Source organism: Erythrolamprus reginae, chromosome 3 (genome assembly GCF_031021105.1).
Source record: "Erythrolamprus reginae isolate rEryReg1 chromosome 3, rEryReg1.hap1, whole genome shotgun sequence".
NCBI classification, from domain to species: domain Eukaryota; kingdom Metazoa; phylum Chordata; class Lepidosauria; order Squamata; family Dipsadidae; genus Erythrolamprus; species Erythrolamprus reginae.
In genome coordinates, this window is record NC_091952.1 from 58,165,283 (window position 1) to 58,182,828 (window position 17,546).

Here is a 17,546-nt window from a genome sequence, read left to right on the forward strand (position 1 = left end):
ATCTTCAAAACTGGGACCTACAAAAATAATTGTTAGGAGGATGTTATAAGAACTTCAGGAGTTCCCTTAACAAAGGAAGTAATAACAGAGTTGGAACCCCCTGCTCAGCAGGAAACTCTAGACCAATCTCTTCTTAAAAACTTCCAGTGTTGGAGCATTCCAAACTTCTGTAGACATAATAAATCCCCATGCAGTAACTTTATATAGAGAGAGATAAAGGAGGGGGGGGGGGACTGGCTCCATTTGTCATAAAAATGACTTAGGTATTTATTTTATTTTATTAAGAAAATTTATATTGCCACCTACTCACACGTGATGATTCAAGGTGGCTTCCAAAAGCCCAATATAAAAGAAATATAAATAAATAATAACACCCACCCTGCTGCCACTAATAACAATAGCAGTCTGTTGCTTCTATCAATGCCAGAGCAACAACAGTTCAACAGTGAGAAAGGAGAGGCAGACGAAAAGTGTATCTGCATTATACTTGCTTACACAACCATCTTTTCTGTTTTGTACTGCTAAAACATCCTTTTTAAGACTAAATGGTGGATCCTGCAAAGTTTGGCCCACATTTAGCAGTACTTGATGATATGTAGATTGCAATCAAAGCCTCTACTTCCATTGATGGAGCTCACAGCTGGAGGATGAGCACAAGAACGGTGTTGCAAAGGGTCTAATAAAGAATGTTCAGCTGCCTTCAAATTCCACAGCTTACGAATGAGACAAGTTCTCAACAAAAGTTCTTTGCAAATTGCTGAAAATCGAATTAAGACAGGAACATAGGTAAAGTGAAAGGGTTGCTCCTCCCTATTCTAGCAGCTGACACTATTTTTTTATTCCTGCCTGGTGGAGCAAAGAGAAGAGCAAACAGGTTTTTCAGAATCCCTTATTCAACTATAGGCAAAGCAGACACATAAAGAAAAGTATATTACCCTCTCAGCCTTTTAAAATACTCTTAATTCCTAGCATCTGTAAAAGGTATGATATTAAAAAAAAGATACCAGTTGCATTCTGAAAAGAATTTTAGTTTCCAATATTTCTATCACTTTATTTTCAGCTTCTGGGATTTTCTTCAACAACTAATTTAGATTCTGAAATTATAATGGTATAAACTAAAGCTAATCAACATCGACAACTTGATTCTCCTTGTGGTAAAACTACTTTCTTCTTTTAGGGCTTACATTCTTGAAGAATGTGTGTTACAGAAGTTACCAATATTTGTCATGAAGAGTAAATGTTACAATCCGAAAAGTACAATTCTGTCTATCCTTGAGAGCACAGCAACTAAACATTTAGCAAGCAGATAGTGTTTGAGGAGTTCAAATGTTCAGATTAGGCCATTTCTGTACAAAGCAAGGTCACCAAGCAAGCAGATGCTCACGGTGGGTCCTTACCTGGCAAAGGCTGTCCCAGTTCCGCCTGCACTTTACCCTTCGCTGCTCCTTCCAGAGGTAAAGAACCTCTGTCCCCTTTGTAGAGTTTCGGTTTAAATGGAGAATCTTTCTCTTTACCTTTTGATCCTTTAGGCCTCCCTGCTTGCTTCTTCTTGGATTTACCATCTCCTTTTACACCCAGCAGTGGATGGACTTCTGTAAAAATTTAGAACACAAGTATTTTCATTAAAAGAAAAAAAGAGGAAACCAATATATTCACTCTGGGTTTTTTTCCAAATCTGTGCAGATCAAAGCACACAGTTGTATGTAAAAGCTTAGGCATCATCTCTGGTCAAATTTCAATGAATTGAACTAAAGGAGCAAAAACTGACACCATGGTACAAAGTCAAGCACATGTTTCTGCAAATATACATACATATAATTTATAGATTCAAAATAAGTAAACAGTGAATGTGCCAGTGGGAAAACTTTGGATAGTGTCTGTAATACTTCTATTGTCTGAATTATTTGCTTCCAAACATTTCTTGTAGTCAGCTAAGAGGTTTTTCCTTCTTTTTTAAAATGTTCTGATCATTGCATGATCCACTTTGCACCTGCTTACAAACAAAGATTTAAAGCCACAAAATCAACAATTAAATCAGTGAGGACTTGGACTGACGAAGCAAAGTTAAAGCTATAGGCTTGCTTTGACTGCACAGGCTGGAATATTTTTAAAGACATCTCTGCAGACCTAGATGAACTCATAGATACTGCAACATCATATGTCAGCTTCTGTGAAGACCTATGTGTACCAACCAGGAACTTGGAAATATACAGTAACAATAAATCTTGGTTCACAGCCAAACTCAAGCAGTTATGTTATTCCAAAGAGGAAGCCTACAGAAAAGGTGATAGAATGCTGTACAATCAGGCCAGAAATATACAGTGATCCCTCGAGTATCGCGAGGGTTACGTTCCAAGACCCCTCGCGATACTCGATTTTTCGCAATGTAGGGTTGCGGAAGTAAAAACACCATCTGCGCATGCGTGCCCTTTTTTTTCATGGCCGCGCATGCGCAGATGGTGGAGGTGGGGAGCGACGAAAGTGCGGAAGCCGACAGATTGCTTTGAATGTTGGCTGCCCCCCCCCCAGCACCCGCTCGCCCGCCGCTCGCCCGCCCTTCGCCCGGCCACCCGCCGTTCGCTCGCTGCTCGCCCGGCCACCCGGGTTCGGGGGGGTGCTGGGAAGCCCCCCAGGCCGGCTGCGACCTTTTAAAACAGCCGCGCCGCTTCCCAGCTGAGTCCTGAAGCCAAACGCGGAAGTTCGCCTTTGGCGTTTGGCTTCAGGACTCAGCTGGGAAGCGGCGCGGCTGTTTTAAAAGGTCGCAGCCGGCCTGGGGGGCTTCCCAGCACCCCCCAAACCCGGGTTGGGGGTTCGGGGGGGTGCTGGGAAGCCCCCCAGGCCGGCTGCGACCTTTTAAAACAGCCGCGCCGCTTCCCAGCTGACTCCCGAAGCCAAACGCGGAAGTGGTTTTTTTTTTTAATTAATATTTTTTTTTAAATCACGATATAGCGTTTCGCGAAGATCGAGATCGCGAAACTCGAGGGATCACTGTATTAACAAGGGAGATCAGAGCAGCAAAAAGGAATTACTCTGAAAAGCTAAAGAATCAATTCTCAACAAATGAACCAGCAAACATGTGGAGAACTCTCAAAAACATCACCAGTTACAGCAAACCACCTTCCCAAGCTGAAGGAGATCAGCAACTGGCAGATGACCTGAATGTGTTCTACTGCAGGTGTGAAAAGAAACCACAACCACCTATCTGCACAACCTCCATCCCAGACACATCAACAACAGCCAAATCTTCTACAACTGAACCCATCCCATTGGGTTTACAACCCCTAGTGATCACAGAAAAGGAAGTGAAAGATCTATTTCACAGACAGAAGCCTGGAAAAGCACCAGGCCCAGACAAGATAACCCCTTCTTGCTTAAAAGTCTGTGCTGACCAATTGGCCCCCATCTTCACCCAAATCTTCAACAAATCACTAGAGTTGTGCTATGTTCCTTCCTCCTTCAAATGCTCTGCTATCATCCCAGTGCCAAAGAAGCCCTCCATCAAGGAACTGAATGACTACAGACCAGTTGCTCTAACATCTGTAGTTATGAAAAGCTCTGAAAGGCTAGTGATGTTCCATTTGAAAACCATCACGGATCCACTGTTAGACCCCCTGCAATTTGCATACCGAGCAAATAGATCGAAAGATAATGCTGTTAATATGGCTCTAGACTACATCCTTCAATATCTTGAATCTCCAATGACCTACGCTAGGGTCCTCTTTGTAGACTTCAGTTCAGCATTCAACACCATCATACCGGACATTCTCTTAACCAAACTAAATCAGCTAGCGGTACCTGAATATACTTGTAAGTGGATCACAAGCTTCCTAACAGACAGAAAGCAGCAGGTGAAGCTAGGAAAAATCACATCGGATACATGTACAATTAGCACAACCCCCCCCCCCCCCGGGTGTGTACTCTTACCACTTCTCTTCTCTCTATACACTAATGACTGCATCTCAAACGATCCATCTGTTAAACTACTGAGGTTTGCAGACCATACAACAGTGATCGGACTCATTCAAGGCAATGATGAATCCGCATACAGACGAGAGGTTGAACAACTATCCTTGTGGTGTGACCGGAACAACCTAGAACTGAACACACTCAAAACCATAGAAATGGTGGTAGACTTTAGGAGAACCCCTTCCAACACAGTATCAACAACAGATACCTTCAAATTTCTAGGGTCTATCATACCTCAAGACCTAAAATGGTCACCTAACATCAAAAACATCATAAAAAAGCACAACAAAGAATGTTCTTTCTGCGCCAACTCAGGAAGCTCAAACTGCCCAAGGAGTTGCTGATACAGTTCTACAGAGGAATCATTGAATCTGTCATCTGCACCTCTATAACTGTCTGGTTTGGTTTTGCAACCCAACAAAAACATAGAAGCATAGAAGATTGACGACAGAAAAGGACCTCACGGTCCATCTAGTCTGCCCTTATACTATTTTATCTTAGGATGGATATATGTTTATCCCAGGCATGTTTAAATGTTACTGTGGATTTACCGACCATGTCTGCTGGAAGTTTGTTCCAAGCATCTACTACTCTTTCAGTAAAATATTTTCTCACATTACTTCTAATCTTTCCCCCAACTAACCTCAGATTGTGCCCCCTTGTTCTTGTGTTCACTTTCCTATTGAAAACACTTCTCTCCTGAACCTTATTTAACCCTTTAACATATTTAAATGTTTCAATCATTTCCCCCCTTTCCCTTCTGTCCTCCAGACTATACAGATTGAGTTCATTAAGTCTTTCCTGTTACGTTTTATGCTTAAGACCTTCCACCATTTTTGTAGCCCGTCCTTGGACCTGTTCAATTTTTTCAATATTTTTGTAGATGAGGTCTCCAGAACTGAACACAGTATTCCAAATTTGGTCATCACATTCTCCCTCTTCCTGCTTGTTATACCTCTAGCTATGCAGCCAAGCATTCTACTTGCTTTCCCTACTGCCTGACTGCACTGTTCACCCATTTTGAGACTGTCAACAAGACCGACACACACTTCAGAGGGTAATCAGAACTGCAGAAAAAATAATTGCTGCCAACCTGCCTTAAATTGAGGATCCTGTATACTGCATGAGTCAAAAAGAGGGCGGTGAAAATATTTATGGACCCCTCGCATCCTGGACACAAACTGCTTCAACTCCTACCCTCAAAATGTCGCTAGAGCACTGCACACCAAGACAACTAGACACAAGAACAGTTTTTTCCCGAACGCCATCAAATAATTCCCTCAACACTGTCAGACTTTTTACTAAATCTGCACTTCTATTTCTACTAGTTTTTTCTCATCATTCCTATCATCCTTTTCCTCTCACTTAGGACAGTATGACTGTAACTTGTTGCTTGTATCCTAAGATTTTTATTAATATTGATTGTTTCTTCATTGCTTATTTGACACCTATGACAATCATTAAGTGTTGTACCACATGATTCTTGTCAAATCTATCTTTTTCTTTTATGTATGCTGTGAGCATATGCACCAAGACAAATTCAGTGTGTCCAATCACACTTGGCCAATAAAATTCTATTCTATTCTATTCAACTTTGTTAACAGATTATTCCACTATACTGTGAATTGGAAAATAAATGTGATTGGCCCTAAAAACAGAGAAATAGAAGTAACATATGAAAGTATTTTAAAATGTATGTAATGAGGTAAGGGGCAGGGAAGATGCCCAATTCAAAAGCATTCTTTTCTGAGTGATGAGCTGGTCCCATAGAAAATAAATAGCACTATAACAAATGTTAGATTTCTGCTGCCATTAAAAGTAAATATATAGTCCACTTGATTTCTTAAATAAATAATAATGTCAAAGTAGATCAGAAAAAAATGGGAGCATAGCTGTACATCCACATTTATTCTGCAGACTACTAAAAATTAATCATGTTGGCAATATGGCCTAAAGGACAGATCATGATTCTTTAATAAATGTACCTAACTATACAGGAATGAAAAGGAATCCCTACCCACCATCATTAGGTACTCCCTGCAGTTCTATGTTGGTGGTTTTAGGTTTCTTCTTTGGAGGCTGAGGTCCATCAGACAAAGATGGCCGCTTCTTCTCAGCGCCTATTCCATCATCCGGTAAAGCAGTCTGAACTGCATCTGGTGGAGGCCCATATGGATTTTCCTCTGGGTCTTCCACCTCGGGAGCAATAGGCAAGTAGAGTAAAGCTTTAGAGTCTTCCAGTTCTTCATCACTGTAAGAGAAATCAATTTTTTTTCATTAGCAACACATAGCTCACGAGAGAAGGAAAGAATGTTTCTTCATTTGATTTTGTGCTCTTGCCTCTCCTACAATATTATCATGACCTCTCCATTAACCATTCAAGTGCATGCTGTGAAGGCATGTCACATATGGCAAAAAAGAATATACAGTAATACCTCGTCTTACAAACTTAATTGGTTCCCGGAGGAGGTTCGTAAGGCGAAAAGTTCGTAAGACGAAACAATGTTCCCCATAGGAAACAATGTAAAATCAATTAATGCGTGCAAGCAAAAAAACACACACGCAAAAACGGCGCTCTGCTGGGCGCCACCATCTGACTGTCACCTTTTGAAACAGCCGGACGCTTCTCACTGTTCTCCCAAATGCCGAACCCGGAGGTTCGGCAAAAGTTCGGGTTCGGGTGGCCACCGAGAAGCCCCGCCGCCTGGCTGTCGCCTTTTGAAACAGCCGGGGGGCTACTCGGCGTCCTCCCGAATCCGAACCTTTGCCGAACTTCCAGGTTCGGCGTTCAGGCGGCGGGTTCGTAAGGCGGAAAAAGTTCGTAAGAAAAGGCAAAAAATTTCCAAACCCCAGGTTCATATCTGGGAAAGTTTGTATCACGAGGGGTTCGTATCACGAGGTACTACTGTATTTCTTAACAACAGTCCTGGTTTCTTAATAGGTTTCACCACAAATTACACTAACCACACAACTGTTATAAGAGAAAAGCATTCTTCAAAAATTTGAAAGTGGGATATTTAAATTTCTTGGTTTAAATTAGATGCTATTTATAACAGACTCTTGCACTAGAGTATTTCTGATCAAAACTAGTATCCTACTCACATCATGGATATTAAAGCTTCACGATTAATCTGATTTAACAAACATTACTAAATGGGCAGGACTTGATTCTGAAATATACACGCACAAATAATTCATACTCATCATTTAAATCAACTAAAATTTATTTATAGCCTTGAAATAGCTGGGCCATTACCAATTACCTGCTACAAAAAGCTGCAATAGGGTCTACACTAGTTACATCCACTTCCTCATCTTCTGCAGCATCAGCACCTGTCAAGTAATGAAAGTCAGAATCAAAAATTAGGAGACCATTAGCATTTACTTGATAAGTGCTGTTCTGCACTAGCAAATTAATGAAAAGGATAGTAAATCAAAATATTAAATACATACTATTCTTACTTCTAGTTAATAGAATGCCCTCTAAAGGGATGCACCATTAATTCAGATGCTGTTCTGTTTCAAATATCATTAATACTGACTCGCTCATGTAAACATCCTCAAGGTAACAAGGAGTCCCAAATTAAATGTTATTTAATCAAACTCTCTTTTAAATTATAGCACTCAAAATGTTTTACTCTTTTGTTTATGGAAATCTGTAACTGGATTATTCCTTTCATCACTCTTTATTATTTTCCCTGTGCACTGCTTTGGACTCTTTTGGTTGCAAAAGCATTTAAAAAATCTTATAATAAAAATAGGCATTGGCAATGTTTGCTATCCTCTAGCAATCTCCCTGAGAGATTTAGTCGAGTATTTAAATTATTTAAGCTGTATTTTTAAGTAATACATTCAACTTTATTATGCTTTTAATAGAAGTTTTATGTAATGTGGCTTGGCTCAGTACAACAGGGGTCGACAAAGTTGTTCAGAATCTAGGAGCCAGCCAAAAAATTTAGGAGCCAGAATTTTTTTTAAGCAAACTTGGTTTTTTGCCGAGTCTCCACCTGACATCGCTTTCACCCCCTCCCCCCCGGCGCAGGCCTGGCTCCGCCGAGCCGGCTCTGCTGTACTCCCGTCGGGATCCGAGGGGAGACCGTTAGTCAGAAACCGAAACAGAGAAGAAGGAAAGGGAGACCGGGCTGGGGACGCGGGTGAGGGGGGGAGGGGGGAGGAGGGGTTACTGGTCGGAAGTCACCGCGCACGCGGCCGGAGGAGGAATGAACAAAACCTCACGCCGGGAGGGGAGGGGCTTCCGCTTCTCTCCGAAGGCGGGTGAGCGGCCAAGATCGGAGCGTCTGTGTGCGGTGGGGGGGAGTGAAGGGGTTCGAGTAGGAGGCGGAATGGAGGCAAGGGGGGGAGGGAGAGACGCACGCAAGCGCAGGGGACGCTGGAAAGCAGCTCGCTCCGAGGTTGATGGGCGGAGCTACGGAAGCCAAGATGTACCATTTCTGGGCGTAAACACAAGGCGGGAAAAATATACTGTATACATACAGTACAGCAGGCAACATTTTCTAGGCGCCAGACAACATTTTCTAGGCGCCACTGGCGACCAGGCGCCTGGGTTTGTCGATCCTTGCAGTACAATATCATTAACAGAATAATTCTATATTTGTATATGCATTGTACTTTTTATGTCCAATAAAACAACAAACTTTTAAACATTAAACGTTTCTAGAATCCTTTTTTAAAAAATGCAATGAAACAATCACAAAAAAAGTCATAACGTTCATTATTTCCAAGTAAAGTAGGCACTTAATTGTTTAGCCTAAAACAGTCCTGTAGACTGTATGCTTGGAAATTAAAAATGGAGAGAGAAAGAAAGAAAGAAAGAAAGAAAGAAAGAAAGACAGAAAGAAAGAAAGAAAGAAAGAAAGAAAGAAAGAAACAAACAAACAAAGGAGGGAGGGAGAAGAAAGAGAAAGCCCTGGGATAAAGTATATACATTTTCAATTAAAAGGATGAAGTCCTGAGTATTGTCAGAAATAAGTCCCATCAATATTTCTGGTTCCCCAGAAAGGATTGCTACAGATAAATCATTCTAATATACAGTTTACAAGACGATAGTTAAATGTGTGTTCAAACATTCCCAATTTATTTTGCAAGTATTACAATTCATACTAAGATAGTAATACATATTGTAAGTATACATATTGTGATCAGCCAAGTAACAAGCTGTATTGTACGTGTGTATGTGTGTATATATGGGTGGATGTATGTATTCACACACACGCAAACATACACACACACACCGTGTTTCCCTGAAAATACAAGGTCTAATTTTCTTTTGACCTCCGAAATATGACCGTGGCCTTATTATCAGGTGATGGGGCGGGGCAGGGCGCAAGATGCACATCTTATTGGAGTCCGGCAGCTTCATCGCATCTATCGGCCGCTCTGTGCAGGGAAACACCTTGCACGGTAAGCAAAAACTTCTTCCGAGTACAAGCAATTAACAACTTTTCTCACTCTCAAGAAGTTTTTTCTTTACTGTGCAAGGTGTTCCCCTGCTCAGACTGGCCGAGATGCAATGGAACTGCCAGACTCTGGTAAGATGTGCGTCTCAAGATGGGTGGTGGTGGCAGATTGCATGGGGGATGAGGTGGTTGCTAGAAGGGCACTGTTCCGAACCTGCCCCGTTGCTTAGTTTGGGGCAGATGGTGCCTAGAAGGCCAGGTGTGGTAGGCAAGCAGGCTGGTGGAGCAGCAGCGGGAATTTGGGCAGCATTTACATGGCTGGGATGCCTGTGAGATCCCTGGATTGTGAAGCAGGCGAGGCCTAGAGAGGAGGCACTTGCTAGGGAGCCCATTTCTTTCAAATAGCATTGCCTGCACTTATTACTCTCTCACACACACACATTTGATCACTTGAAAGGGACAGGCTGCACTTTGTACCTTAAGTATGCACTTCCCACAATCACCTGTCCAGCAGCAGCAGGATAGAGAGGGGGCATTCCAATGGGCCACTTGGCTTTCTGCTTCATTGTAGCAGGAGCTTCAGCAACACCCGCGGAGCACAAACCGTGGTGGTCGCTTGCTCCATAGCTACAAAGTGAGCTTTGGAACAGAGGGCCCTCAGCTGCAGGGTTGCCTAGTGCTGTGGGCAGAGCTGGGGCTAGAAAGAGTGCACTGGAGATATCTCCATGCATCGGGGAATGAGAATTCCCGGCCCTCGTTCAATCTGTGGGCCATGGTTAAGTGGCCCCAGCAGCCTTAAGGTGACCAGGGAAGGGAAGGGCTACCTCCTGAGCTAGCCATGGCCACCCCTTCACTAGGTTTATTTTCAGGGCAGGGCATATATTTACGGCCATCCCAAAAATCAGACTTGGCCTTATTTTCAGGACATGTTGTATTTTCAGGGAAACACGGTATGTATATATATGTATATATATGTGTGTGTGTATGTGTGACATGTTTTTGCTGAATTTGAAAAATAAGGGAGACTAGAATAGATCTATTTTGGCCTTATTTGAAAGTTAAGGGAATATATATATATATATGTATGTTTTCGTAGATTTTTACGGGTACAGGTATGATGGTTTTGGCATATTTGGGTTTCTTCCCATGTAAGATTTAGAGATTTCTGGCGACGTTTCGACGAGGTCCCACTCGTCATCTTCAGGCTGGTGCTTCTGTCCTTTCAACAGAGCATGCAGCTGCTGAGCCATCAAACCACACCCACCCACCAGTATTTATAGAGGGAAGGCAGCTCAGGTCTTGCTGTGTTCGCCCTAGAACAAGGACAGAAGCACCAGCCTGAAGATGACGAGTGGGATCTCATTGCAACGTCGCCAGAAATCTCTAAATCCTACAAGGGAAGAAACCCGAATATGCCAAGACCGTCATACCTGTACCCGTGAAAATCTACGAAAACACACACACACACAAACACACGCACATATATATATATAAACATAGAAGAAACATGTGCTACATATATATATATATAACATAGAAGATATATATATGTAGCACATGTTTTTGCTGAATTTTTAAAATTAAGGGAGACTAGGATAGCACTATACTGTATATATAAATTCTTATAAAGTATTTTATAAAGTATAAATTCTGACAATTGTAACATTTAAAAAAATACATTAAATTGCACTACTTATAAATGTAAGATGACTCATACCACACATACTTTAAAGCACAGCAGTGCAGAGCTTTAAATGGATCTCTTTAATTTTACACTAACTTTTACTATTTTAAAGATTAAGGTTAGGTCACATACATTTACTTAGCATGGACCCCAGTTCTGAAGCTTCACATGGCTTCCTTATGATAGCTGGTCTCCAGTCATACTGCTGGCAACTGGCTGTCAGCAGGTGAAGACAACCACCATCTGTTGATTGGATGATTCAAAGAAAGCAGTATGTTTTAATCTCCTGCCACAAAGGTATCCAATTTGCCATGATAAGAAAAAAAAAAAGGCTAGATTCAAGCGGCATTGACATCTCCAGCAGGGTTGCTCTTGTTTTAAAATAAATTTAAAATAATACATTCATTACCTGTCTGTTCTGGCTCACTTTTATCTTCATCTTCTATGTCAAATTCAGACTCCCGTTCTTCATATTCTACATTTTCATCCAGCTCTTTAAAATCAGGTGCAAAGGCACTCCAGTTTTCCTAAACCATAAATCCCCCCCACCCAAAAACATTTCAAACTTATGACGCCATGTAGCAAATAAGCACCATGCAAGCAATGAGCAACAGCTTTTCAATCACATCATACCATACACTAAGCAGCAAATTCACTCTATTGGGCCCTCCTCCAGTGACAACTTTATTGTCACTTTAAATGTACACTAATCAGCATACACTGAAATTAAATTTTGTTGCCTACAGTTCTCAAAGGTGTTGATTGTGATCAGCGGTGAAATCTACTTACCTTTCCTACTGGTTCGGAAGTGCACACGTCGCTTTTTTACCCCCGCTCCGCTTGCATGCTTTTTCACCCTCTGGGCATGCGCAAAACACTTTGTGCATGCACAGAGGGTTAAAAAAAAGAGAATGATGGCATCCGGGTGGAGTCTTGCCCTGTCACTGCTACCAGTTCTCCGAACCACTGGTGCCTGCTGCCACCGGTATGTCCGAACCGGTAGCATTTCAACCCGATTGTGATCTACTTGATAAAAGTTCCACTAATAAGCCAGTTTGGGGGCAACCCTTTTATCTGATCTTTGCACCAAAAGCCTAGAACCTCTTGCTCCCTAAAGCTCTCACTCTCCCATAATCTAATAATGTCTTCACTTGCTGTTTCGACTTCTGTAATTTTAACTTGTTTGATTAAACTTGTGTATGCTTGCATAAAAACCCTGCTAGCTGGTGCTTGTTTTTGTTTAAATATGAAGTGAAAGTCTAGCACCTCAACTTCTCTACGTGTCCCTGATTGATCTGGAATAGGAATCTAAGTCATCTAAGTCAGTGTTTCCCAACCTTGGCAACTTGAAGATATTTGGACTTCCAACTTCCAGAATTCCCCAGCCAGCGAATGCTGGGAGTTGAAGTCCAGATATCTTCAAGTTGCCAAGGTTGGGAAACACTGATCTAAGTTATCATGGGCAATTTCCCGTTCAGGGCAAAAATCAAAATTAAAGCAGCAAGACAAACAGCTCTGAAGCTTTTACCTAAGCAGAGAGTCTATCACCACTGTGTGTAATTGATTCTACTGTCAAACTACTTTCCCTATTAGGATTTTTAAAAACATTTGGATGATTTTTGCATTCTTTTATAATATTCTATATTCTATATTTATTTAGAATACAACCCTTAGTGAAGTTTACGTAAATACTGTAAAATATTCAGAATAGAGGAAAACACAGCCGCCACTCAAACCCCAAATGTAGAAGGCTAATAAAATGCAGCAGAATTCTACCTACCACTTGATTCTGTGCCCATATAGATACTACTCCACTGGAAATAGAAGCAATGATTGGTCGGACAGGATGCCACTAGAATTGCAGACAAGAAGCAGATATATTAAAACAAATTAGACCCGTTATTCTGACAAAATAGAATGGAGAGAAAGATGGAGCACTTACTGCCACATCCAGCAACAACTCTCCCCTGGTGCCATGCAGGATTTTCACAAGGTTGCCAATACTTTTCTCCCATATGTACAGAGCATGCTGACGGGCTGACCCTGCAACAATATACTCCCCATCACCAGAGAAACAGCATTTCTTCCAAGGTGTCCTACAGGAAAGTATTAGCAGAAAAAGTTAACTGATTTTTTCCAAGGGGAGGAAAAAGTAAAAAGATTTTTTAAAAAACACCCAATAACACCAAACTCTAAAAATGCTTTATCAGGAGAGAAGGACATGCAAAGGAAAATGCAAATTTCAAATTCTGCTATATAAATATAAGTATTCAAGTCAAGCTACATTTCCCAAATTGATTAACTGGACCATCAATCCTTGGGTGATTATTTAGAAGAGTAATGGCAAAATGTAACAGAAAATGTAAAAATGAAGTGCAGCACAACACTAGCCTTTCAACTATACTTTTCCATACTTTTAAAATTCCGCTCAGGACAGATCTTGGCTTCCACAAGAATAACAGAAGGAAGATTCTACTTCTAACAGGGGGATGCCTTAAAAAATATATGAATGAAAACGGACAGGAAAGCAAACAACTCGGCAAATCTGGCTAAAATCATCCGTTGGCTCATATTGTCCCAGAATTGTCTGCATCAATTATTTATCGACATTAAAGAGGCAGGTGCAGCTAGAATATTCTCTTCTCAACCAAGATGGGAAGAACTGTCTCTTAGCTTTTCTCCTTATCATTTTCCATTTATCTTACAGTTTTTATATCACGTATTTTTAATTTATTATCCTACTTTAAAGACTCTGGTAGGAAGGTAACATATTTATCTAGACCACAAAGAAATACATAATCTGGCCAATGTAATCGCAATTCTTTTCAAATTCACTTTAAATGACAACATGCTATATTAGGGAATATACTGTACAAAATTACCTGAGCTTTTTTTTGATTAAGAGTTGCCCAGCTTGTTGCAGGATGGACCCCAGAAACATATTTGGACAGTGCTGGCTCTTTGGCTTTGAAAAGGAGATGAGCATCGGCACTAGAGTTGGGAACGACTAGCACATATGTGCAAGGGGGACCTTTACCTTTTAATAGGATCCACGTGACTGGCTGATCTCAAAATGTCTAAGCAAAAATTCAACTAGTTAGGACTAGTTTGGGAGATCAGCAGCAAATTCTAGGGCTATAAACCAAGCCAGGAAGTTGAAAAAAGACAAAACCATTTCATTTTATTGTTAAGAAAACAACATGGATATATCCATGTAATTACTAGGAGCTGAGATTGACTTAATGGGAATTTACATTTATAAATTTACAACTTGATCCTATGAAGATTATTCAAAAGTTAAGTTTCAATTTTTAAAAGGGAGTTACTACCCTTCAGCCATGTATACTGAGGTCTTCTTTTGTTAAGTGAAGGATCTGTGGTGAGGGATCAATAAACATGGAAGACTGTCATATAAAACAAGTTGAATGTTTGAATAAATAACTATTTTTTTGGAAGGTCACAAAGCAAACAGCTATGTAAGAGGTTAATTATTATCAACTATTCAATTAACTATTTGATATTGCAAAGAAAACATATTTTGATGCCTTACAATACTTAAGTTACTTTACATACTTACCTGTTCACTAAATCCTGTAGTTTTTGCATTGGTTCTGGTTCCCCATCTCTACCACAGGTCAAGATTTCCCGGCCATCATAAACTCTGATTATGCGATCAGCAGTATTTATGAGAAAGCAACTGGAAGATGGAAATAAGTTAACATGTTGCAATAATACTAGCTTTCTGAAATGCTTTGCTGATCCACCCTTTTACAATACAGGGTGTCATTGATTAATGACCACCCATTCAGTGACCATTCAAAATTATGACAGCACTGAATGAATAAGACTTATAATCGATCCTTGAAATTCTGGCCATGTGCAGCGTATCCACAGCCATAGGATCACAATTAAGAGTGTTTGTGGACCATTAAACAACTATAATGGTTCCAGTATCCTGGGGCCATACGATTACAATTTGCAATCTTCACTGCTAGCTTCCCACAAGTGAACAGGGAAGCCAGCAGGGAGTTGAAATTGCATCACACTTAATGACCATGTGCAATTTTGCTAAAATATTCATGAACTGGGAGAGTCATGTTAACAAGGTTAGCCAGTGAATAGACATAGCAGCTAAGTCAGCCAATGGGAGCTAATCACTTCTGAGTCTGTGCAGAGAATTGAAACTGAAATCTTAAGCTCAAGGCTGGGCGTGGCTCCAGGTCCACTCTCTGTACTCTTCTACTCTGAACTCTGCTGAAATGAAACTTTACTGTTCTTTGCTGTCTGTAACTGCTTGAAGAAGAACTCTACTAATGGTATTGTAAATTCATCTGCTACTATGATTATAAAGTTTATGAATCCCACTAAATCAGTCATCTAGGTCTGTTTCTGGTTTTGATTGTTATGCAACAAACTTTAATAAATTTGCTTACTGATGGCGAACAGTGAAATGGGTGGTACTGTATACACATTTAATAAAAGGGATTAATACTGTAAATTGACTTGATTATATGATTTTTCTGCTTTACATCTGTGCCATTTAGAAAAGAATTGCAGGTCCAATTTCCACTGCAATAATATGAACATTCAGGCACAGCAGAACATATTTTGTTTTTGAAGGCTGCTTTTTATGTCTGGGTGTAAGCTGCTTTTTCAAAACTACTATAGTTTTAAAAACAAATTACCATGCGAACATTAGAATTACGCTAAAGTTTCTTTAGGCATGTGCAATTACATTTAGATGTATTATTTGTTTAGCTTTCTGTCGAAATATTTAACCATAATTCTTTTTATTATGACTGCTGCTTCTTAAATTAGCTAGTGTTGAAATATCTGCCTAATTTCAAATACTTGATATTTTAAAAATCACTTTCAAATACAACAGTCACTAGGTCAAACTCCCAATTAGCCTAATATGAACAAACCTGGCTAAAGATCAGACAATCTAATGCAAACTCAAAAATTCTAAAATTTCCCTTATTGAAAAACACATTTCAAAACTTTTCCAAAGGTAAAAAGAAAATCAAAGAAAAATAAGCCTGAATTGATAAAAATGGGCATTTGGCAACTCTAATGAAATTAAATAGTGCAATTTAGCTGTATATGGTACCAATCAGGACATACCGGAACTAACAAATAGCTCTGTTCTACATGTTTTGTGTAAAGAAACCTTCAAAGTCAAGCCCCTGTTAAAAGGCAAGGAACTAAGTGATAGGATAGACTACTGCATGAGCTTGACCAGAACGAACAATACTAGCCTAGAAAAACGAGATCTGGTATGCGTGGCAATTTCCTATGCTTGTTTGATAAACTCTCTCAATGATGAATAACTGTCATCATTGGAGAACATTCACAGAATGTGTTTTGAGAGGAACAGGATTACCGTATATACTCGAGTATAAGCCAAGTTTTTCAGCACAAAAAATGTGCTGAAAAATCCAACCTCAGCTTATACTGGAGTCACTGTTCGAGAATGACGGCAGTGATGACTGTGAACTCAGTGATGATGACAATGTCTATGCTGTTAACCTCACAGCAGCTAATGCTGAAGCTCTGGACATACAGATGATGATGAGGAATCCAGTTTTGAAGCCTTTTAACCCTTATGTATTACCCTGGTTGCTGATTGAGCTACTTTTTTTTTACTTTTTAAGTTATTGTTAATACCACATTGTTTTTGTTTACCCTCTTTTAAACTTACAGAGCTAGTTTACTGGTTTTCTTTGAAATAAATATTCTAAAACATTTAATTTATTGATGCCTTAATTAATGTAATTTTATTGGTTTCCATTTTTTATAAGTTACCAGTAGCCACTGCATTTTCCACCCTAGGCTTATACTCGAGTCAATAAGTTTTCCCAGTTTTGTGGCAAAAGTAGATGCCGCGGCTTATAATTGGGTCGGCTTATACTCAAGTATATACGGTATATTCTGTAACTCCACTTCAGATCACAAGCGGGAAGAATTTAAAATTGTCTACAGTGTAGTACTTGGGGGGGGGGAGCTTTTCAACATTATGCTTTCAATGAATAAATTGTGAAGCTCTGACTGACTGCAACTCACCTTCCTTTTCGAGCAAATTCTATAGATTTAATAGCAGTAGTGTTACTGGTTCCTGTTGTCACTCTGAAGGAAGCAACAAGATCCTGAGTGTCTGTCTTTAACACCAAAATCTAAAAAAACAAGAAAAAATTTCTTTCTGGGTAAAATCTTTCCAAAGGGTACAATCTTTCTATCTAAAACCTGTAAGAAAAATCAATGAATTGTAAAGGCATACAATTCACCCAATTATATTTTACTCCATTACTTATGAAACTGTAAGCAAGAGTCTTGAAACATGAATGTTATCAATTAAAAATGAGACAAAACTTCACATTTAACATTGCAATATTACAGTAGGCATTAAAACCTATGCTGCCAGCAGTATAGATTTCATTTTGTATATTAATATCTTTCCAAATGAGAACAGCTTTTACAAC

The 17,546-nt window shown here is 40.0% G+C and overlaps 1 protein-coding gene across 16 annotated transcripts in view; it reads right to left on the minus strand.

Moving 5' to 3' along the window:
* Positions 1 to 17,546, minus strand: part of RBBP5 (RB binding protein 5, histone lysine methyltransferase complex subunit) — a 33,993-nt gene that overhangs the window by 5,001 nt on the left and 11,446 nt on the right. For 4 of the 16 annotated variants that reach the window (XM_070745470.1, XM_070745471.1, XM_070745466.1 and 1 more), the window contains exons 6-14: positions 17,131 to 17,240; positions 14,645 to 14,764; positions 13,010 to 13,163; positions 12,848 to 12,919; positions 11,477 to 11,594; positions 11,200 to 11,310; positions 7,230 to 7,299; positions 5,988 to 6,217; positions 1,515 to 1,592 (exon numbers count right to left, since the gene is read on the minus strand). In XM_070745470.1, the coding sequence (XP_070601571.1) occupies positions 1,515 to 1,592; positions 5,988 to 6,217; positions 7,230 to 7,299; positions 11,200 to 11,310; positions 11,477 to 11,594; positions 12,848 to 12,919; positions 13,010 to 13,163; positions 14,645 to 14,764; positions 17,131 to 17,240 (1,063 nt within the window). Of the gene's footprint in view, positions 1 to 1,397; positions 1,593 to 5,987; positions 6,218 to 7,229; positions 7,300 to 11,199; positions 11,311 to 11,476; positions 11,595 to 12,847; positions 12,920 to 13,009; positions 13,164 to 14,644; positions 14,765 to 17,130; positions 17,241 to 17,546 lie in introns of all 16 variants that reach the window. The other 12 variants (XM_070745462.1, XM_070745461.1, XM_070745476.1 and 9 more) reach the window with 3 other exon arrangements.